Raw genomic sequence first — 23,100 nt, 5'->3', positions numbered from 1 at the left:
GTGTGTGTGTGTGTGTGTGTGTGTGTGTATAAAACTGAAACACTTTGCTGTGCCGCATAAATTAACACAACATTGTAAATCAATTATACTTCAATAAAAATTTTTTTAAAAACCCTCATCTGGCCTTCAGTCACAGAGAGCTAGGATGCCTTTGCCCCTTCTCTCAGTTTACTGCACAAAGGCGAGGGATGTGCGTAAGAGCTAGAAGGCTACGTGGACAGCTGAGACTACAGTTTCAAGCTGAGGTTTCCCCTGTACCTCACTCTCAGCTCTGGTAGCTGCTGGGCTGCTGGTTCCCAGGGGAGGATACAGAGACACTGAGGGAAACTTCAGCCTAAACTTCAAATCTTTTGAGCTGAAGACTTGCAGATGAATAGCCTGACTTCACTCAGCCCCGCAAAAACAAGTTTGACGTCCTCACGGAGATCCCCAAAGGGAATCAGAAGCCATGAACTCTGATGCCCAACGGTGCCACTTTCTTGCTGACTGACCCTATGTCAGTCACTAAACATCTCTGAGCCGTACCTATGTTCAACTCTGAAACAGATGCACTTTTTCCACTTTCAGAGTTATTGTGAGGATCCAATAGCCTCTTATAAAGGAAGCCTGGAGGATCTGGAACCAGAGTACCTGTTTCAAATTCCACTTCCACCAAGTCTTAGCTAAGTGACTTTAGGCTTGTCATTTAACCTTTCCGAGCCTCAATTTTTTCCATACCAAAAAACAGAATTACAGATAGAGACTGAATTCCAAGTAAAGAACAGGGCTTGAGATATAGCACACACTCAGAAAACATCAGCAATTATTAATAGGTTTTGTAAACTACATAGTTTTGATCTATTTTTCACCTACTCTGGGTATCTTATAGCAGGAGCTGGGTGCCTGGCTTGTTTGCAGTCTCATCCCCGTACTCTGGGGATTTGCTGATGTCACTGCAGATTTCCTCCCAAAATCCTCTGTTCTCAGATCCCCTGTCACTATGTCTTATCACCAGCTCATCTTAGTAATAATAAAAGTAACAAAATACTGACACTCTACATCTGGCCCAATGCTTAAAGTTTCTCTTCTATTATTTCATTCAACTGCTGCACACCATCCTATACAGTAAATACCAGTATCACTATTATTTAATAGGTGAGGAAATGGAGGGGGGGAGGTTAAGTAACTTGCATAAGATCACTACCAAGATCCATTTTTTTAACTCACAGAACAGTTCACTTCTGACACCAAACGTGTCGGTTTTCCCCTCATACCAAGCAATTCTGACACTAACTACCCAGAGTTAGGGCAGACCCCATAGATTAAAGGTTCAGTCCCATAAGACTGTCCCCACTTCAGACGCCAATCACCAAGCCACCTGTACTCCTGACCAACTGGCTATAAATCAGGGTTTCCATGACCCCCTCCTCAAGTCTGACAATTTGCTAGAATGGCTCACAGAAGTCAGGAAAAGTTTTCTTACTATCGCTGGTTTATTATAGAGGATACAACTCAGGAACAGCCCGATAGAAGAGATGCATAGGGCAAGGTCTAGGGTAAGGGGCACCGAGCTTCCACGCCTTCTCTTGGTATGACGGCCTCCCAGCACCTCCACGTGTTCACCAACCCAGAAGTTCTCCAAATCCCTTCATTCAGAGGCTCTTATGGAGAGGTCCCATTACATAGGCAGGATTGATTAGATCATGGGCCACTGGTGATTAACTCAATTTCCAGCCCTCTAATCATATGGCTGACGGCAACCAACCCCCATCCTGAAGCTATCCAGGGGACCAGCAAGAGTCACTTCCTTAGCATAAACTCACATCTGGTTGAAAGGGCCTTATTAGCAGTAACAAAAGATGCTCCTCTCACCCAATCCCTCAGGAAATCTCAAGGGTTTTTCAAGCTCTTGTACCAGGAACAGGGATGAAGACCAAGTATACATTTCTTATTAATCAAAAAAAAAAAAAATCACAGTTATGCAAGCCTGGACCCCACACCTGTCTGGCACTGAATTCCACGATTGGCTAAAATATCTCATTCTGTGATTACCTCCGATGCCAGAGCCCCTTCATCTTTCCCACACCTGCCGTAACACCCTGGAGCTCCCAGGCAGGGCATTCTCCCAGCCATTAACTTCCTTCCCAGCCCCTATAACTGGGTCTATCTCTAGCCCCACCCACCCCAGAGTTACCTTAAACTTGAGTACCTCTCTGTCTCCCCAGCCCCTACCAGAAAGCAGGTCAGGTCCAAGCACACCCAAGATTTGCTCTCTGGGACTGAAGCTAGTGCCAGGAATTTATGACAAATTGCCCTGGGAACTGCTTCTCCAGGAGCCGTGCTTACTCCCTTGGGGAGGCCGGGTCATTTACCAGCCACGCCAAGCCCCGGTGACCCTCACCTACATGTGTCCTGCACCCTCTCTGGATGAACTGAGCATCTTCTGTCTCCAAGGCTTCTCCAGCAGCAACATTTTTATTCCCCGCTCCTGAAACAGCCTCAAGGCTATGCTCTATTGGGAAATGAGGTGGTGTTGCACGGTGGATGTACTGGCTTGCAGTCACTATCAATTCTTCCCAATGCCATCTGTCAGTGGCCCTCACCTCTGACCCCAAATACCTGTTCCAAAAGGAAATAAATCAAAGATGCTCAGAGTTGAAAGTAACTGTAGAGGTCATTACATCCAACTCTTTACCTGACATTGATCCACCCCTACAGCATCACCAATAAGCAATTGTATGGCCTCAGCTAGAGTTGATGACAGGGCACAGGTGGTCCCAGGATGGCTCCTTCTAAGCAGCTGATACCCACCTCTGTGAATGTCTGCCCACCCCTGGGTACCAGCACTGCCTTCTGGCCTCACAAAGAGAACACCTCATCCCTCTCCTCTACAAGGACCTTCGAAGTGTGTGAAGACAGCAACCACCCGGCCTTGAGTCCCCTGCTTCCCTTTTCAGGCTAAACAGTCTCAGTTCTTCCCTGCACCCCTCACGGTTTCTGTGACATATGAAGAGCAACAGCCCCGGTCAGCCGTACATTTCTCACTACCTCCTGCTTTATAGATGAGGCCGAGCCACTGCCAACATCGAAGGCAGTCGCCTCCCCGCCCCCATGGCTTAAAGCCAGACTGAGGCCCATCCAGGAGGAAATGGCAGCGAAGGCTGGGAGGAGGCTGAGAAAGGGATGCTTTCAGAGACAGAAGAACTGGGAAATGACGAGAAGGCAGGTGTTGGTAAAGGTGTGAGCTAGAATGTGAGCAGCCTGGGCAGGGGACAGGGTTCGGGCGGTGGCGGGGGGGGGAAATGCAGGAGCTGAGAGAATAAGGATAGCTCAGCCCTTAGGACATGGGCAACTTTGGGAAGGGCTTTCCTCGGACAAAAAGTTCCAAAGAGGAGCAAACCAGCTGAGCCTAGAATAGTGGATCCTAGTCAGAGAGATGCTCACTTGAATTATGAAAAGTCTCCCTTGGACATTGTTACAGGCCCCAGTGGAGGGCACATCAAGAAAGAATGAGGCTTATAAGACTTTTGCAACAGGTATTTCCTTCTTCCTAAGCCAGACACAGGTCCATGCGCCTAAGTGAGTCTCCATGTTGTCAAACAGATGGAGAAGGTAAAGCTAATCAATACATAGGGTGGGTTCCCTAGCAGAGCCTGAGATGGGGGTTTCTTGTCCACGTGATTTATTGAGGGAATGAGCTCAGGAAAAGCCTAGAAGGGAGTGAGGTATGCAGGATAGGGCAGGGAGAAAAGGTAAGCAAAGACATGGTTTCAGGAGAAGTCTAGCTCAGCCTGATCCCATGGAAAGCTCTGGGGTGTAAACTGCACCATAATTTGTTGGGTCTTGAGGCAAGGCGCCTGGCATTTTGCACTCCTGTCAGTCAGGAGTCGCTGGCTCCTGGCTGCCTCCAGGTGGTGGGGAGGTGCATAACTTCTCAGATATCTCCAGGAAAGGCAGGGCCAGTAGACTAAGGACCAAGGGCATCCTCCTGTTCTCAGTGCAGAAGCTTGTAGCCACAGCAGCAGAAAAGGGGATCTGGATGGAACACCAACAGCACCTTTCACAGATGCCCTTGCTAATTTGTACACAGACCCCTGCTCACAACTGTAGGACCAGTGTGATGGAAACTTTCAGTCAGACTGATGAATGGCAGCCAGACACACACGGCTCGTGGACAGAGTTTTGACGGTAGGGTTCTGTGCCTCCGTATTCCCACTACAGCCACTCAGTGTATCAGGGTATTTTTCCTTCCACTGTACAGCTCTATCTACATTACACAAACAAATAAATGGATAAATATATCTGGTTACAAAATAACATCAACTCTCTGCCCCCAAGCATAAGTTAAAGTTATTTCAGCGAACAAATGCGAGATCAGAAAATAAATTTCGATTGCGTTCTACTGTATTACAGTTCTCCAAGTTGGCAAGTCCTTGGGAGTCACCTAGTTTAACCCCCTCATCTTACAAGTGAGGAAACTGAGGCCCACAGAAGCTAATTACCTTGCCCAAGGCTGGGCCACTCCATCAACAGAAGTCAATAAACCCAGGCAAATATGTTCTTTCTGTGCTTTGTACTTTATTTCTCCTGAGTATAAATTTCTGTGGCCAGTGAGGTAATCAATAGCGAATGGACCTGATTCATGAGAAAATAAGTGCTGGGAGATGGAGAGACGGTTTAGCATCCAAAGGATGACCCTTTTCAGAATGTTCTTCCCAAATAAAGCCCATCCTGACAAATAGGCTTCTATCACAGGCTTCCAGTAACCACTAAGTCCCACCTGTATGGACTGGTTCTAAGTCTGTTGCAGGGGAGAAATATGATACATGGAATTTCAAATCTGCCGGGGTGCTGTAGCCCATTAGTTTCAGATTACAATAGATCATGGGTCAAATAGCCCCGCTGGTCAAGTCTGATATGGCAACCCAGCTCCATCAAACATAAACACTCAGATGAAAAAGAGACAGCACAAAGCACACTTTCAGATATCTCTAGACCCAGGTGGCATGTTTTTGTTCTGCTGGAGAGAATGCAATACTTGATACTTTGAAATATGAACTGATCTATGGGAACAACGTCTCTGACAACAAACTTGGTGCTAAAAGCTACCAATTCAAAAAAATTAAAAAATAAGAGCTACCCATTCAGTCGTTGGGGATTTTTTTCATGGGATCCCATTTCAGCTCTTCCTCTAGAAATCGGTAGCAAACCAGGATTCAGAAACTTTACAGAAAACTGTCTAGAATTCATCTCTTCGTTAACGGAAGGAGTTTCTGCAGAGAGGAAAAGAGAACCACTGTAGAGAGGGGGAAAGAATCAATTCCCAATTTGGTAAGCTTGCAGGTAGTCTTCCATCAGCATTCTGGAGGTCCAAGAACTCCCAGAGACAGAGATGCAGACATACAGCAACTAGGCACCAGCTTAGTGGCCCGCTGCCGCTTCAGCTTTTCTTGCAAGTAGATGGTGCCGGTCATTATAACAGTCAGCTCTTAATCAGTGTCCTCGTCCTTCATCACATCAGACAGAAGTCAATACACCCCTGAAAGCTTTACTTCCAGAGAGCCATGACCTAACATTCTGCAAACGAGAAGATCCCAACTGGAGGCTGGCACCACAGAAAACCACTCACACAGCTGGGCAGAGGTTGCCTCTCCAAGGGCATGGCAAATGCTCACAAAACTTCCAAGCAACTTAAGGAATAGGAAAGACCATCTACTCTGCATTCAATGCAATCTAGACCATTTTAACATGGGGCCTAGAAACTTCCCAGGTGAGGGAGAGTCAGGGCCTACACTGTGTGCTGAGGCGTGCAGGGATGGCCATGCAAGGAGAACCTCCTGGGCTTCATGGTCCAGGTCCTCATGGTCATGAGGGGTTGGGCTTCATCCAGGAACAAGGTCAAGCCTCAGTTAGAAGATCTAATTTGGTGTCAACAAACACATCTCTGGTTCAACCCAACAAACATATAACAAACAGGACCAAGATGGCTTCAGGTAAATGCACACCTGGACTGTCAATAAATTGCCATCCAAAAAGAGTAACTGGTGTTCAGCTGTGAACCTGTAATCCAAGGAGGCTGAGTTAAGAGGGGCAATTAGCCCTCCCTCTCACAAATTATCCCTGGATGCTTCTGGCAGATAAAACAAAATATATCCCACCAAAGGGGTATTGCTCAGACCCATGGAGACATATCTTTGGATTTTTTTTTTACTCTAAGTGGACCTTTGAGGGAATTTCTAACACCCTGGAGACTACCCAGGGGACCTAGGATGAAGAAAGCAAGGTGACAGTGACTAAGCGTGCACTGCATGCCAGACGAGGTATCACATGTACAGATGTGTGATCCCAGGCGTGACCAAATGGAGCTACTCCCCAAATACTAAAACAATACATGTAATTATACCTAAGATGCTATTCTGGGACATTTTTTCATCTTCTTTATTCTTTCCCACACTTGCCAAGTTTTCTCCAGTGACTGTGGATTGTTTCTATAATCAGAAAGTGTACTGTTAAAGTAATAACAATAATGAGACAAGTCTTCCCAATGCAGGTGGAATCCTGGGTCCCTATACTGAAAAGGGAAGCCAAAAAATAGCTATTTCAGTTGACATGAGAGTCACCTGACATTTGAAAAACTTCAAACCCACTTCACACACTCATGACACACTGTAAGAGCTTTCCCCGTGCTAAGCAGTTCTAAGTCCTGAGAATATCAAGTTAGAAAAGACATCACGTCTTATGGGGAGGAGAAACTGAAATGGGCAATGAATAAAAATTCTCAGTGGTTAAAGAATTCAGTTTTAAATTAAATCATCTCTAAGGTTCCTTTTAGCCTAAACACTTCATGATTCTAATGCAAGGAAAAGTATAATGACTGTTCTAGGAGAGGAGTAATCCAAAGGCTGTTTAGAGAACAGGAGAGGAAGAGATTAAGTTAGATTATGACATGGGGAGAGGGGTTGGCAGTGGTTTCCTGGAGAAGGCCACAGAGATTTTAGAGCCAGATTTTTTTCGGGGGTGGAGGGTGGGGGGGTCGTATTATTTATTCAAAATCCAGGGCATGTTTGGCAGTTACAGTGAATCAACCGAAATACAGTTAGTTCAAGTTGCTGGATCTTTGATTTCACCGTTGTTCAGGATTACACCACAAAACGCAATGTAAACTGCAGAAACTTCCAGGCTCCCCTGCAATGCATCTTGGGCAAGCCTGGGCCCAGCGTCTTCCGCCATCCTGAGGAACCCCTACACTTGGTCGCCCCTGGTCGCCGTCTGGCCGCGGTGCGGGGAGGTGGCCTCTGGGCTGGGCATCCGGTGACTTGGGCTCCTCGCTGCCCCAGGACACTGGCACGCGCGCCTTCACGTGGAGGCAGCCCCGCTCCGGCGCCGCTGCTTCTAATCTCCTGCGGGCCCGTTTCGCATCCCCCGGCACCTGCAGCTTCTCTGGCCTCCTCCGTTGCCACCAGCCCAGCGCCAGGGTGTCCGTGCGGCCCCAGGCCCAAGTCCGCCCAGCCTCATCCCCACTGGCGACCACGCCTAGAGCCGGATTTTAAAGGATGAGTAGGATTTAAATAAGTAGACAGAGAGAGGTGAGAGATGAAAAGAAGAAAGGCCCATGAGCAAAGGATGCTGGGTCAGTTCAGGAAACAGCAAGTAACTACTGAATCCAAAAAAAAAATCTTTGCTGGCTATTTACTGTGGGCAGACCCTGCATTCAGCATGAAGGATGCAGAGAATGTGTTTGATGAGACAAGACTCCTGCTCTCAACACCCCACCCCTACCCACAGGGGATGGGAAATGGGCCGTGAGCTTTCAGATGGCAAGGATCTGGTCTAGCTCTCTCCCTGCTACATGGGAGGTGCTCTGTTTGATTAACAAAGGAACGGATGTGCAGACACACAGCACACACACTCGTGATAAAAGATGCAGGCCTGCTACCCAGGCCACTCGACTCTTATCAGGGGTTAGGGCAGCACAAGCTTCCTGGGCTGAGGTTAGTGGCATGACCTGGACCGGAAGCCAAGATGGCAGGTAAGGAGAGGATGTTTAGCCAGCAGAACCGATATGGAAGTCCTGAGAAAAGGGAACGTTTGTCATATTATGAGAATTAAGAATCCCACAAACACAGCAGTTCACCATGCTCCAAAGCTGTTAGTGAGTCACAGTGTGGAATAGTGAGAAGGACACCGTCCTGAAGTCAAGACAGCCAGAATCCAACTAAGGCTCAGTGAACACTCCCGTGGGACACTAAGCAAAGCATGGGGCCTGCCCTGTACGAGGCATCTGCCATGCACTAGCTCTTGGCATCCTTTGGCCTCCCTGGATCAGTACAGCAACTCTGAGTGGCAGGTATTATTGTTCCTAATTAGAGACGGAGAGAGTAAGATTAAGAAATTTGCCCATGATTACACATCGAAGAGGGGGTACGGTAGGAATTCCAACTCAGATCTCTCCCCAAAGCCCACCTTCTCCACACACCTGCTCCTCATGTGATAAGAAGTAATAAGCTTAGCTAGGGACCCACCAGCCTGTGGCAAGATTTCCAAATATGTGAGCGGCCTAAGCCCTCCCCTCCACATCTCTATAATGCTATGTGATGTAGACGACTAAGAGTCATAGAATTGCCTCTAACAAGATCCCACTGTGGAGAGACCTTTCTTTCAGTAAGAAAAGAAGGAAATGCCTTTCTTAAGAAATCTCTAAAGTACACACACATACACACACACACACACACATACACAATATGGCAATCAGGTTAAAAATGCAGACTGAGGGGTCATTTGCAATCCTGAACTTGGAGGCAGATGAACCCCAGTGTGATAAGCAGAGAAACAATGTGAAACAGTCACGTGCTAGTCACAGGCAGTGGGGTTGCCACCTGTCCGCAATAGTTAGCTATTGAACCCAGCTGTGACCTCCACTCTACAAAACCCCAGCTCTGTGATGCTGGGCTTTAACACAGGGCTCAGAAAGCAGCAGCCTCCTCCCTCTCTCTGGTCTATCCTGACAGCATTACTCATCAACTGACTCTTCTGGAGGGCTGCAAACAGGGCAAGTAGGCTGGAAAATAAAAACCCTCCTACAACGGGTTTCGCTGGTGGCTCAGTGGTTAAGAATCCACCTGCCAATGCAGGGGACACGGGTTCGATCCCTGGCCCGGGAAGATCGCACATGCCGCAGAGCAAGGAAGCCCATGTGCCAGAACTGCAGAGCCTGCGCTCTAGAGCCCGCGAGCCACAACTACTGAAACCCGTGCGCCACAGCTACTGAGCCCGTGTGCCACAACTACTGAAGCCCACGCGCCTAGAGCCTGTGCTCCGCAACAAGAGAAGCCACCGCAATGAGAAGCCCACGCACCGCAACCAAGAGCAACCCCCGCTCGCGCAACTAGAGAAAGCCCGCGAACGGCAACGAAGACCCGACACAGCCAAATATAAAAACAAAGAAATACATTTATATTAAAAAACCCCTCCTACGAATCTTGAAAATAACCCCACCTTACATCTTGTGACATGTAGTTGTCACAAGGCACAAGAGATTTTTCACATATATTGTCTCACGATTCGTTCTCCCTGTGAGTTACAAAATCACGTTACTATCATATGTTCCACGAGCAAGTCGATGCCGAGAGAGGGTACAAAATACGACCCAGGGAATAAGCTAGGAAATGACAGAGCTGGGATTCGAACCTATGTCTTCCTACTCCCAATCTTAACTTCAGCTCATCCAGTCATGGCCAGAGACACACCCCCTGGCCAGCCCTCTCACCCCAACTCCTTTCCTTCCACTCTGCGTCAGCAGGGCGATCTCCACTGCGTGGACACTGTTGAATCAAAGCCCTCCTCTCCTCTTCCAGGAAAGAAAAGTATGTGCTTATCTGAAGTCAGACGGTCTTAGGTGAGGGCTAAGAGTGTACCTGCCCAATCATGCAGCACACCTGTTTACATGGCAGTCAGCGTCCCACACCTGGCTTCTGGGACGTCTAACCTCCACAACCTTTCACTCTGCTAGAATCATGGCTCATTCGCTAATTAAAGGGTATTATGCACACCAGCTAAGAACTTGGAATAAGGAAGTGTATGCGAAAGCATTAGCCCTGGAGATGGCACTAGGTACGCTTTGCAGAAAAAGAAAACCAGGAAAAATGATTCACCTGGGGCAGCCCCTCCGCACACTTCAGTCTAATAAGCTAGCCGCAGCTCATAGGGAAGGAAGCCACCCAGCATAGGACAAACCCAGGGAGAGCCCAGTAAATTAGCCAAAGGGAGAGGGATGCGCAGTGGAGAGAATGAATGAGAGAGAAAGCTGGTGAGCCAACTTCTCCCATAACCACCTGTGAGGTCTCGCTATCCTCTGGTGCACCCCAGGCCAAGGACAAGCACACCTGCACCCCAGGCCAAGGAGCCAGGGAGACAAGGGCGAGTGGGAAGGATTAGCCCTCACTGCAAGGTCTTGGAACGAACTTGGCATCGTGTCCACGCCTTGTAGCATGGCTGCTCATTGCAATCAATGGGTGAAAAAGATCAGCCTCCTGACTGGAGTATTCTGCAGGTTTCCTAGAGTGGGTGCCCTTTTGGACACTCTCCTGAACAGCTTGGCGATCCAGCCCTGAGACCCATCCCCTTTCAATGCTAGAGGAGGTCATCCATTGAGAGTCAGTCTAAGGAGGGACACTCAACCAAATCAGTCTTGAACCTGGTAAGGATGGCAGATAATGACATGACACTTACTAAGTAATAAATTGTGTCCACAGGCAGCTTCATTATTTAAGAGACAACCTGGAAAGGTCAAAGGGTTGGGTCAGGTTTTACAGCCTGATCTTTGGCCTCTTGGGACCCCAGGGACCGAAATGATAGGCTAAGTACAAAACTGCAGCCTGGGACCAAAGAACCTTTACTTCTAAGTGGAACTTGGTCATGAATTGAGAGGAAGCCACTAGGTGGACATGTGGTTATGAGGATGCTTGAGAACTTGGCCCAGGGTCTGCTACCAACTGCAGTTGTTCTCGGTGCCACCTTCTCTCTCTCTCTCTGCTGTCTGCATGTTCCATGCGTGTTTCTGAGCTGCGTGGTGCAGTGGTGAAGCGAGGTGGACATGTGGTTATGAGGATGCTTGAGAACTTGGCCCAGGGTCTGCTACCAACTGCAGTTGCTCTCGGTGCCACCTTCTCTCTCTCTCTGCTGTCTGCATGTTCCATGTGTGTTTCTGAGCTGCGTGGTGCAGTGGTGAAGCAGAGCGTTGCCACGGCACTAGAAAGCAGGGGGTGGATACAGGGATAGTTTCAGCCTCCAAGAATGAGGCTTTTTCCCCAACTCTCCCCAAGCCACCCAGGACATTGTGCGTGACATGTTTTCGGATCCTGTTTGCTCCATTTAGAAAGGCTTCCAGGACTGCTGGTCCCTTCCCCCCAGCTCAGACCTGCTTCCTCTTCAGCATACATACACCACAGCCTGATCTTGCTGGGCTCTTCTAAGGAGGGACACTCAACCAAATCAGTCTTGAACCTGGTAAGGATGGCAGATAATGACATGACACTTACTAAGTAATAAATTGTGTCCACAGGCAGCTTCATTATTTAAGAGACAACCTGGAAAGGTCAAAGGGTTGGGTCAGGTTTTACAGCCTGATCTTTGGCCTCTTGGGACCCCAGGGACCGAAATGATAGGCTAAGTACAAAACTGCAGCCTGGGACCAAAGAACCTTTACTTCTAAGTGGAACTTGGTCATGAATTGAGAGGAAGCCACTAGGTGGACATGTGGTTATGAGGATGCTTGAGAACTTGGCCCAGGGTCTGCTACCAACTGCAGTTGTTCTCGGTGCCACCTTCTCTCTCTCTCTCTGCTGTCTGCATGTTCCATGCGTGTTTCTGAGCTGCGTGGTGCAGTGGTGAAGCGGAGCGTTGCCACGGCACTAGAAAGCAGGGGGTGGATACAGGGATAGTTTCAGCCTCCAAGAATGAGGCTTTTTCCCCAACTCTCCCCAAGCCACCCAGGACATTGTGCGTGACATGTTTTCGGATCCTGTTTGCTCCATTTAGAAAGGCTTCCAGGACTGCTGGTCCCTTCCCCCCAGCTCAGACCTGCTTCCTCTTCAGCATACATACACCACAGCCTGATCTTGCTGGGCTCTTTTGCACAGTGTTTCAAATGGATAATACAAAACAACTCCCCCAGGAAAGAGAGCTCCAGGGGATGCCAGAGGCAATGAGCCCTCCCCAGCCCCGCGCCCCACCCCCGCCCACCCCCAGGCACTCTTGGCTTTTCCAGAATCAGAGACAGCGCACAGCAAGCATAGAGGCTGTGTGCAGAGACTGGTTGTAGCATTAAAAGAAACTCAGAGCAAGAGTCTGGTAGGCAGTGGCCCTGAGAGCCGGCGGGGAGGAATGCACCACAGAGAAAGGTAGGGCATGTCTTAATTAAGCAGAGGACCTCAGACAAGAGCTGACAATAGAGTCCAGTCTCTTTGCAATTGCAGTACCTGCCACCCCGAAATTACAACTGCAATTTGGCTCAAGGATCTGAGACTCAAAAGCTCTCGGTTCTCCCTTAAGGTCGCTTTGGGAGAAGCGGCCACACTGGGCTTCCGGAGGGTCCCACAGCACCTGATGTCCCAGGCCCGCCTGGGAGCAAGGAGGTGTGGGCAGCTGCAACCAGACCTGCTATGCCAAGTTCTGCCCAGCAGCCCACTAATTAGGCAGACACAGAACCCTGGCAGCCACAGCTCTCCTCGCATTCTTCCCCTGCCCCTCCAGGAAGCCCCGTCCCGAACGGGACCCACCTCCCCCTCCGCTTTTCCTCTGTACTCAGCTCCACTCTCCCCCTCCAGGCTTGCGGATCTCAGAGCTGCTCACCCCTCCCCACACCACTCCCCCGCATCCACGTATCCACGCTGTTAAGGGATCTTACAGACAGCAAATGAGCCTTTGAGTTTCAAGCTGAAACTCGCAGACCAGCCAGCCTGCAACGTTTCACCCTCCCAGACATCTCACTGCCCGTCCTGTGCATGGGTCTCCACCTAGACCCTCCTCTTTTGCCCAGGGACCCTGAACATCTCTTTGTTTTTGACCTGTCAGCAGACCAGACAGAGACCCAGGGTTACCCTGGCCTCTCCTCTCCCCGCACAGAGCTCAGAATCCACACAGGAAAAGGAAGGAAAGAGACTTCCACACCTCTGCAGCATCACCTGCTCCAACAAGCTCCCAAAGCCACTGGAACCATCCAGGCTGCCTGGTGCCCCCCACCCCCTTTCCTGGCAGCTTTAAGCTGCAGCCCAGCCCACAGGATGCAGTGCCTGATGCCACTTCCGAGCAGAGAGAGAGAGAGATAGAAAATGCCACCTCGTCAATGACAAGCTGTTCCAATCACACAGCTCAGACACCAAGTGCCCTGGACCACGGACAGCTCAGGCCTCCTCCCTCTGGGTGGGTGGAAGGCAACTCAGCACCTCTGGGGTAATGATCCGCCACCACGGCCAGGCTCCCCGCTGCTCGCCCCGCACATCTGACCAGACAGGAGTGCTCCAACCCAGCAGGCAGACCTCTCCGACCAGTTCCAACAACTCTGGCCAACTACCCTCTTGGCCTTCAACTGAGACACTGCTCTCTCTCCTGCTCCAAAGCACAGAGACACCTCGAACCAAGCCTCAGACCGCCAGCGTGGCACTTCTCAAAAGGACTGAGCGCAAAAATGAGCTGAAAGCCAAGTACTCACTGTGGTGAAGTCCTGGTGGCCACACTCCTGCCCTTTGAACTTGCAGTAGAGCATCATATCCTTCAGGTCATGTCCCACGCGGTGCAGGAACTCCAACATGCTGAACTGTTTGGGTTTGTAGTGCTTGAAGTTGGCCTTCTGCCGCAGGGCCTCCAGCACCGTGGGGTCAGCCAGGTGTGGGTCCGGGATCTGCAGGTTGACGTCCAACAGGGCGAGCAGCTCCCCGGCGTGGTACAGATCATTGGTGGTGAGCCTGGAGAAGCGGAAGCCGTTGAGGTTACAGAGGGTCACGGCTGGGAAGACCAGGCTCTGGGCCACCACCTCCTCCACCTTGGTGACGTGCTGGTAAGAGAAGTAGTAGGACACCCTCTCAGAGCTCTCCACCAGCAGCAGGCCCAGAGAGCCCACGAAGGCCATGGCCCAGAGCACACGCCGGATGCTCAGCGGCCCGTACACGAAGATGTGGCGGATGCCGTGGAGGGTGGAGGTGTTGGCGAAGATCTGGATGCTAGAGGGCTGCAGGCTACCCTCGCTGGGGCTCTCCTTGAGGTCCATGGGGACCCTGTGCAGTTCTGCAACTGGCTTCAGGTTGATCAGATTTCAGGGAAGAGTTCCCAGTCCTCGGGCTCTGCTTAAACGGTGACGTTCAAGGGAGGGAAGGAAAGGCAAGCATCAGGCCGGGTTCCGTGAGTTTATCCTGAGAGCCCAGCCGCACGCTGCCAGGGGTGAGTGTTTATATAAAACCCATTCGAACTCTAGCTCCTGATTTTGTCCAGGCGATAAGGAAGGCTGGTTTTATTTAGGGAGACACCAAGGTGATGTGGAAGAGATGTGGGTGGGAAGGGAGAGCTTAGCCAATGGAAATAAAGTCCTCCCCCCTACACACGCCACTAGAGACAAGATTAAAAGCGAGAGCGAGGGAGAAAATGCTTAAAACAAGTCGCTCAGCAGCTCGGAGCCTGTTAACCAGTGCGTAATGCCCCGCATTAACCATCCTGGGGATGTCAGGGCGGCCACGCTGATGCACTGCGGCCGGGCGCAGCGGCCGAGCTTCAGAACCGCCGCCGCCGCCGCCGCCGCCGCCGCGGCTCCGGTCCTCTCCTCTCCCCGTACTGTTTTGGACTCCGGATTCCGTTTCTCGCCGCCGGCCTCCGTCCCTCCTCTCCTACCTCCTCCTCCTCAAGGGCCCCTTTTTTGGGGCAGAATTCCAAAGGCAGGCGGGCCGCGGCTAGCGCCTCGGAGAGGCGAGGACCGGGAGGCTGGGAAGGATGCTGGAGGTTCGGAAAGGGACTCGTCTCTCCCCGCCCACCCACCCCGCCCCGCCTCCCCGAGCAAAAGCTAGCACCCAGAGGGCACCGAGAGAGCCGGCCTCCCTCACCCCCTCCTCCACCATCCTGCTGGGGGCTGGGAGAGGGCAGGCGCGGGGCGGGGGTGGCGTGGGGGAGGCGCTGCTGGGGGCGGGGGACCGGCGAAAGTTTCTTTTTGGTCTTTTTTGGAGGGAGCTAGTGGGGGCTTCTCGCCCAAGGTGGGGAACCAGCCCTGGGAGTGAGGACTTGACCCCCGCCCCCGTAGATGGCAGGAAGGCACTTGGTAAACTCCCAGGAGCCGGGTATGGGGGTGAAGGCAGCATTCCTTCGCACCAATATTTGCTCCCGGGTCAGGCTCAGCCTGGGGTCTCCGGACGGGAGACGCTGGAAGCGGGGAAGGAAGGGAGCTGTAAAAAACCACAGTGCCTCTGCGGCCGGCGGGAAGGGGACATTCCAGGGAATGAGGTGCCCCTGACAGAGGCCGAAGAGCCAGACGCCCCTAGGAGACCAGACGAAGAGCAACGTGTAGCCCCACCCCCCGACAGAGCTTTCAGGAGGTTCTGCATCTGAAAGAGAAAGACAGCTGGGGTTCCAGGTAAGGCTGGATGCCTTCCCTTTGGGCTGTGCGTGTGTGTGTTCTGCCCCAGGATTTGCCAGATGGAAACACAGCTGGAGCTATAGGTGGGAGAGAGGGATTGGGCTTTCAGCCACCTACCTCCTTTTTCCTGAAAATCCACTAGAAGTCAGCTCCTGCTAGCAGGTGGGTGTGGCTTGCCCTGTGCCAGGGATCAAATGGCTGGAACCTATAGAATCAATGATGCTAAATCCCCTTCAGGAGGAAAGGAACAGAAAGTTCCAGTGGCCAACCCAGTGCACACTCCCAGTCTGGGGCAGAGCCACATGGAGGCACCTTGCTGAGCCAACCTGGTGTCCCCAGGGCATGCCCAGCTTAAATAACACTCCTTGAGAAGAAGGCAGTTTAGGGAATGTCCCTCTTGGTTTGCATCTGCTCTGAAATGTTTCTCTATCCCATCTGCCCTCTCGCTAAACCAGAGCCAAACCAGGAACAGTGTCCGGATGCACATTAAATGAGTGGTTTACTGATCCTGGGAGCTCAAAGAGCAGAAGCGTCCTGAATTAGCAAAATGACAGAGGCCAGTTAACCTCAGAGGTCCTAAATCCCTACCTTAAGGCTGCCTAGATGGGGATGGGATTTCCAAAACAGGGGTGCCAAAATTAACTAAGACTCTGCCGTGTCAGGACCGGGTGAAGATGTCTGATTTCACTTAATGCTTTCAACCACCTTGACAGGTGTGTGTTATTACCCCAAGTATACACACGAGAAAATGGAGGTTCACGAGAGTAAAGTCACACAGCTCATAAGTGACGGAGCTGGGACTTGAACTCAGGCACGTTTGCCTCCAAAACAGAGGCTGAAAAGCAAAGCCAAGACACTCCTTCCCAAATTTAGGAAGAGGACAAACATTTCTACCCCACGTCCCCCAACACACACACACATACTCACTCACCTTATACTACACACAGACCAGCTCCTCCTTCCGCAGACGTGAAGCAGCCCTCCTCTTTCTCTCCACCAAGCCACATCCCTGGTGTCCATGTTTCTCACAGTGCCAGGCACTCCTCCTACAGGAAGACTTCCCTGATGCTCCTTTGCAGTCTTTGGCTCATCAGCCTTTTGCAGTTTAGGGAATGTCCCTCTTGGTTTGCATCTGCTCTGAAATGTTTCTCTATCCCATCTGCCCTCTCGCTAAACCAGAGCCAAACCAGGAACAGTGTCCGGATGCACATTAAATGAGTGGTTTACTGATCCTGGGAGCTCAAAGAGCAGAAGCGTCCTGAATTAGCAAAATGACAGAGGCCAGTTAACCTCAGAGGTCCTAAATCCCTACCTTAAGGCTGCCTAGATGGGGATGGGATTTCCAAAACAGGGGTGCCAAAATTAACTAAGACTCTGCCGTGTCAGGACCGGGTGAAGATGTCTGATTTCACTTAATGCTTTCAACCACCTTGACAGGTGTGTGTTATTACCCCAAGTATACACACGAGAAAATGGAGGTTCACGAGAGTAAAGTCACACAGCTCATAAGTGACGGAGCTGGGACTTGAACTCAGGCACGTTTGCCTCCAAAACAGAGGCTGAAAAGCAAAGCCAAGACACTCCTTCCCAAATTTAGGAAGAGGACAAACATTTCTACCCCACGTCCCCCAACACACACACACATACTCACTCACCTTATACTACACACAGACCAGCTCCTCCTTCCGCAGACGTGAAGCAGCCCTCCTCTTTCTCTCCACCAAGCCACATCCCTGGTGTCCATGTTTCTCACAGTGCCAGGCACTCCTCCTACAGGAAGACTTCCCTGATGCTCCTTTGCAGTCTCTGGCTCATCAGCCTTTTCAAGTCTGTGGATCTCTAACTCCATACCAGACACTCTGTTGGTTTTGGGGAAACAAAGAGGAATGGGACACATTTCCCACCCTTGATAACTCAGGGTTCAATGGGGCTGGAGCCAGTGTACGTTTGCAAACTGGCCCTGTACACACAGAAGGCAGGGAGAGACCAAAGAAAGAGGCAGCCGCTCCAGGTTGGTCGGTGGCAGGTTAAATAAGCAAGAGAACTTACACACGAGGTTAGTCTTGGGCGCTGCGAGCAGAATAGATATCTGCACCCACCACCCAATTGTAGAAGTTGATACAGAGGCCTTAAGTGGGGCTCAGGCACATACACCATCCACATGGTCTCAACACCACCTTACTCTCTCGAGGCTGTGTTCTTAAGCAGCTTCTAGCTTGGGGAACGCACATTCCAAAGACAGGGGAGCCTGAGGAAACTCTGATTGCCCTGGTCGCGTCCTCTTGATGACCTCCCCCAAGACTCCAGCCCTCCTCGTGACCCGCTTTAGTTTGTAGCGCCCCCGCCCTCCTCTGAAACGTTCCAGGAAAGGTCAGCCCGGGTTTCACTAGCATGGAGCTCGTTAGATGGTTATCTGGCTACATTGGGGGCAGATGCCACAGCAACAATACAAGCACATGCAAGAGAAGCACAGGTTAAAACAATAATTCCCCAAATCAGTGGCAGCTTCTCCCACCAAGAGCCCCCTGTTCAGAACCACTGATTTATAAGTCTCCTAGGCTGGGGGCAGGAACACTTAGGGCATCCACTTGTGGCCTTGTGTGATTTAGTAAAGCCAGCACAGTAGCAGACAGAAGACTCACCAGGTATGAACACACAACATTCTGCTTGGCTAATGGCACAGGTGCCTCCTGGCGAGGCAGTGATGATGTCCAAGTCCATCTTAAGTTGGAGGACAGGCAGCTTTTCTCATTAGAGACATGTCAGTGTTCAGTAAGGACAGCCTTTGTTGGCCTTCATTCAGGGCTTGCTGGGGGATTTAATAAGGCCCTCCGTGTGTGCTACAGTGTCCTCCAGGCTGATGGAGGGGACAAAGATGGCGGCCAAATGCTGGTACTGGTGGGAAACAGAACGTGTGTCCCGGGCCTCGAGGAGAGGGAGGTGGCAGCTTTAGGAACCTGACCTGGTTGTGGGCACCATTCATCTTGGCCAGGGGAGGCAGCACTGTCAGGTGTGAAGAGAGGGACTGGGGGCAGGCCAGGCCAGACCAGGACCCCACCTTTTCCCCTCAAAGCTGTGTGTTTCATTCCAGGTCTAGTGTGTTTCCACAGGCTCAGCCTGCAGCAGGACAACGGGGTCTCAGTGGAGACTGAGTAGCTGTTCCTTACCCAGGGGTGCAAAGCAATCCACCCATCCCAACGGAATGTGCCATTGCAAATTCCAGTAGGTGAAGCCTCTCCCAGGCGTGACGGGGTTTGGTATTCTCAGCAGCACAGCAAGCTAATCCACGGTGAGAGTCCGGGCAACGGGTTGTTTCCCACCATTTCCATATCTTTACGGGATCGGGTGCCTCGGCAGGGGTCCCCAGTGTGGTATGTGGGGCAACAGGCCCTTACCTGACCAAGGTGGTGCTACCTGTTAGTAATTTTATCTGCTGCTTTAACATCCCATTTTTCCTTTCTACCGACCCTGCTGCTTGCAGGTTATAGGGGAGAAGGACCCCTCATTCACTGTTATTTCTTTTGCCCCATCTTGTACACCATGACCTTTGCAGTGTGACCCCCGTCACTATCTATTCAATGATGGTATCCATCCACGGTACTCAGCCTCTCTAAGCTCCCCCGTTGGTGGCAGCCTGGTTTGCACAGTCACAGGGGAAAGCTTGGGTTAAGCGAGACGCAGTGTCCACACAAACCAGGGCAAATTTAGAACCCTCACTCAACAGGAAGGGGCAAAATATAATCAATTTGCCAATCTCTCACCACTGGGTACTCCAGTGGACGGCCCCACTCTCCTTTGGCAGTTGCCTTTGTTGCGGTCCGGGAGCCACACGCCTGGAGTCGAGTTCCCCGGTAAATGCGACCCGTGTCCCAACCAAGGACACCCGAGAATCACCAACACCAAGCAGAAAGATTAGCAAAGGATTTATACAAGTACAAGTATAGAAGCTTACACAAACTGTCCGGACAGGGTCCCACTCGGAGAGAAGCGAGTGAGACCCCGACTAACAGCCGGGCGAGGCTTTTATACCCTTCACAGGGCGGGAAGTCCCCAAGGCGGGAGGGAGCTGTTTAATTTTGAATCAGCCAATCAGGAACCCGGTTCTTCCCGCCCCAAGCAAGCAAGCAAGTTTCTTACAGAAGCCAAAATGTGCTGTTAGCCCTGAAGCTGTTCTTCCGTTTCTTTTGTCACATTCCCCCCTTTTTCTAGGAACTAATCAAATCCTTGATTCCTGGTCTTTCGTATTCAGGAGGTATGTTTCGTTTTGGGCTAAAGTTTGCCCAGTCAATCCGTCTGTTAGTGTCCACGTCCTCTGTGGTGTAGTCTCTCTTTATTCTGCTATGATGAATCCAAGTCCGGACACCGTCGACTTTAACAGCAGTCGGGGTACTCAACACAATCAGATGAGGTCCAGTCCACCTAGTCTCCGATGTCTGGGGGTTATGCTTCTTTACCCAGACTAAGTCTCCAGGTGGCAATGTGGGTTCCGGAAATTTTATTTTCAGTTTTTGTACAAAAGGTTTCCAGTGCCGAGGTTCAGCAGGGCAGTGGCTGCAATTTGTCTGACGCATGAGGGCCACCCGGAGGCTACTGGGTCCAGTTGTTTAGAGAGATAGGCTATCGGCCTTCGCCAGGGCCCAAGTTTCTGAGTTAGTACTCCCCTTGCCACCCCGGTTCGTTCATATCAGGGTTGGGGAGTGCCAGAGCAGAAGGTGAGGTAAGAGCCCTTTTAATGTCCTGGAAGGCCTTCCCTTGTGTCTCAGTCCAGTTAATCTTGGTGGCTTCGGGGCCATTCTGGTTAACGCCCTTCAGGGCATCGTATAGAGGCTTGGCCAGCTCTGCAAATCTGGGTATCCAGAGCCGGCAATAGCCCGCCATTCCCAAGAATTCTCTCAATTCCTTTCTTGTGGTAGGGGTTGGTAAGGTTAGGATGGCCTGAGTGCGTGGCTTTCCTAGCCATCTCTGTCCTCCTTTTAGGATATACCCTAAATAGTTTACTTGTTCTTGACAAATCTGAGCCTTTTTAATTGAGAGTTTATAGCCTAAGTCCTGTAGTAACCTTATTAGGCCTTTTGTTCCTGTTAGACAATCCCGCACAGTTTTTCCAGCCACAAGTAAATCATCCACATATTGTAATAAGGTTACTTCGGGAAACTGGTTATGGAATTCGAAAACGAGTTTTTAACAGTTCATGTAATTTTGTAGATCCCAGATGCGTTCCCTCATGCAAGCGTCGTATCAACATCAGGCCTAGGTTCTCAGGAATAAAAATTCGGTGATCTTTGTCTTGCCTTCATAGGGGCAGTCAGGCATGACCAGGAAGGAGTGGGTGACTGTTTGCCCAAGTCGACCTTCCTGTCTGTGGTCCAAAAACAGCGTTGAGTCCCAGTGGCCCCCTGTAATCCATATCTTTCCTTCCTTCTCGTTATCTAATATCCCCCCGTTTTTCTTTTGTATCCAGTCCAAATCCTTGGAATCAATAAAGAAACTTGGTTACAATAACCAGAATTATGAATGATTATGTTTAACATACCAAGTAATCTTAGTTAAATATTTTTCTTTAAGATACCTCAGGGGACCTCTAAAGTATCACAAAGTTAACTGGAAATCAAAAGAAACAATTAAAATTTGATATTTGGGAAGTTTGTCAAAAAGTTTTAAAACAGTTGGTCAAATAAGATCATAGGTCACTGTGAGACAATACTTATTCCTTAACCAAAGTTACAAAAGATCTCAAAAGCAAATACAGATCACTTAAATGCAAAGAAACTCACACAGTCTGTTGTCAAAAGCAGCATTTTAAGAATACTTTGGGGGAAGAAACCAAATCCAGTCTTGTTCTAGCCCATTCCTAATAAAATCCATTTACCCAACTAAATTCAGTCCAATCTTAGAAAATCCTGATCATGTATTACTGTTTTCAGTATTTTTTATTCTCATTCGTCCCACCTTCTTTTACTGAAAACATACATCTTACCTTCCTTAAAAGTTTTTTTTTTACATTGAGTTACTTTTCTTGTTGACAGATTTATAACAGATGGAATAAGGTTTTATTTGACCTTTAGTAAACGTAGGTACAACAGAAGTATTATACTCAACATTGATGACTCTAAAGACATGTCTATATTAAATAACCAACAAGTTTAAGCCACCTTCAATACCAGATATCAGTTTAGTACTGAATATTTTTCAGATGACATGAACCCGAAATTCATTCTGGCCAGATTATTTTTTACTTCTGAGTATTTATGTAAGTGTTTGATTTTTTTAAAAGCCAATTAAGTAGAGCTCTTCTATGAATTAATTTTTGGCAATACCATACACCCACAACACACATATAGATACGTATGAAAATACAAACACAGAGGTCTCATTGTTCCCATTCCAAAATTTCAGTCCTGAGTCAGGTACAACATAAAATCCATCAGTTACAAGGGGTTGGATTCCAATTGGGCTTCTGGCAGATGGAACAAATCAAGGTCACCAATCTAGATGGCTAAACCCTTTTTACTAGTGCTTATAGAAAAGACACTTAGGATTTCTATTTATCCTTGACAAGTCAAGTGTTAAGTTACTTTACCCTCTTTTTTTAAATTTGCATTTAAAGAGATGGCAGAGATAAGGGTTTCTTAGAAGACCAGATAGGACATTTGTATCTCAAAGTTTTCCCCTTTGTTTAATACTTACAAGTCTCTTAAGATAAATAGGGGTTTGGGGAGTGGTAAAAGGAATGGTGGGTTTTGGATTATTTTTTGAGCCAAATCTCTGGTCCTATAAAGACTACCTTTGTAAAACAAGGACAGTTTTGTTTTGTTTTTCAAAGAATTGGGTTGTTATCTCAATGATATTGAAGGACTGACATACCCATTCACCTATGTTGGAAAGTTTTACTTTTCCTCATTTAGCTTAGGGCAGAAGGCCTCTTTTAAAATTCCTATCAGGCTAAAGTCCATTTCCCAAGAGCGGCCTGCCTCGCTGCCTTGATACTGATGTAGTTCCTGGTGCTGTGAGTTGGCCCCTTGGTTTACTTGTGCACAAGTCACACATTGCCTAGTGACTGAGAATGCTTTCTTTTTTTAATACCCGTCTTAACTGTCTCTTCTCAGTTTATAAGTTCTTCCCTTCAAAACCATCTAATTTTTGTAATTTCCTTCGGATATCTGGGGCCGACTGTGTCACAAAGGCCAAGTTAATTGCCCGCCTGCCTGTTTTCTGGTGCCTCAGGGTCTATGGGGGTCCATAGCCTATAAGTCTCCATCAGCCTTTCCAGGAAGGCGGCTGGAGACTCTGTGGCTCCCTGGGTCACCTCTGTAACCTTGGACATATTAGTTGGCCTTCGTGCTGCCGCCCGAAGTCCTGATAACAGAGCCTGGCGAAAACGGGCCAAAGCCCCTCGTCCCTCCTCCGTGTTAGGATTCCATTCCAGTCGGGTACTAGGGAGCACGGTTTCAATTAGGTTGGGGTTATCAGTGGGCCGTCCATCTGGACCAAGTAACTGTTTACGGGCC

The 23,100-nt window shown here is 49.6% G+C and overlaps 1 protein-coding gene across 1 annotated transcript; it reads right to left on the bottom strand.

Annotated features, from left to right (window-relative positions):
* Positions 1 to 6,027: 6,027 nt before the first annotated feature.
* LOC103085748 (acid-sensing ion channel 2-like) lies at positions 6,028 to 14,242 on the bottom strand. The gene is made up of 4 exons (XM_007447846.1): positions 13,688 to 14,242; positions 12,456 to 12,597; positions 7,226 to 7,512; positions 6,028 to 6,039 (listed from the first exon to the last, which is right to left on the bottom strand). Exons 1-4 carry the CDS (start codon positions 14,240 to 14,242, stop codon positions 6,028 to 6,030), a joined length of 996 nt encoding a protein of 331 aa, XP_007447908.1.
* Positions 14,243 to 23,100: the final 8,858 nt, after the last annotated feature.

Source organism: Lipotes vexillifer, unplaced genomic scaffold (assembly GCF_000442215.2).
Source record: "Lipotes vexillifer unplaced genomic scaffold, Lipotes_vexillifer_v1.1 scaffold1580, whole genome shotgun sequence".
Classification (NCBI taxonomy): domain Eukaryota; kingdom Metazoa; phylum Chordata; class Mammalia; order Artiodactyla; family Lipotidae; genus Lipotes; species Lipotes vexillifer.
This window is presented reverse-complemented; position numbering and strand designations above follow the sequence as displayed.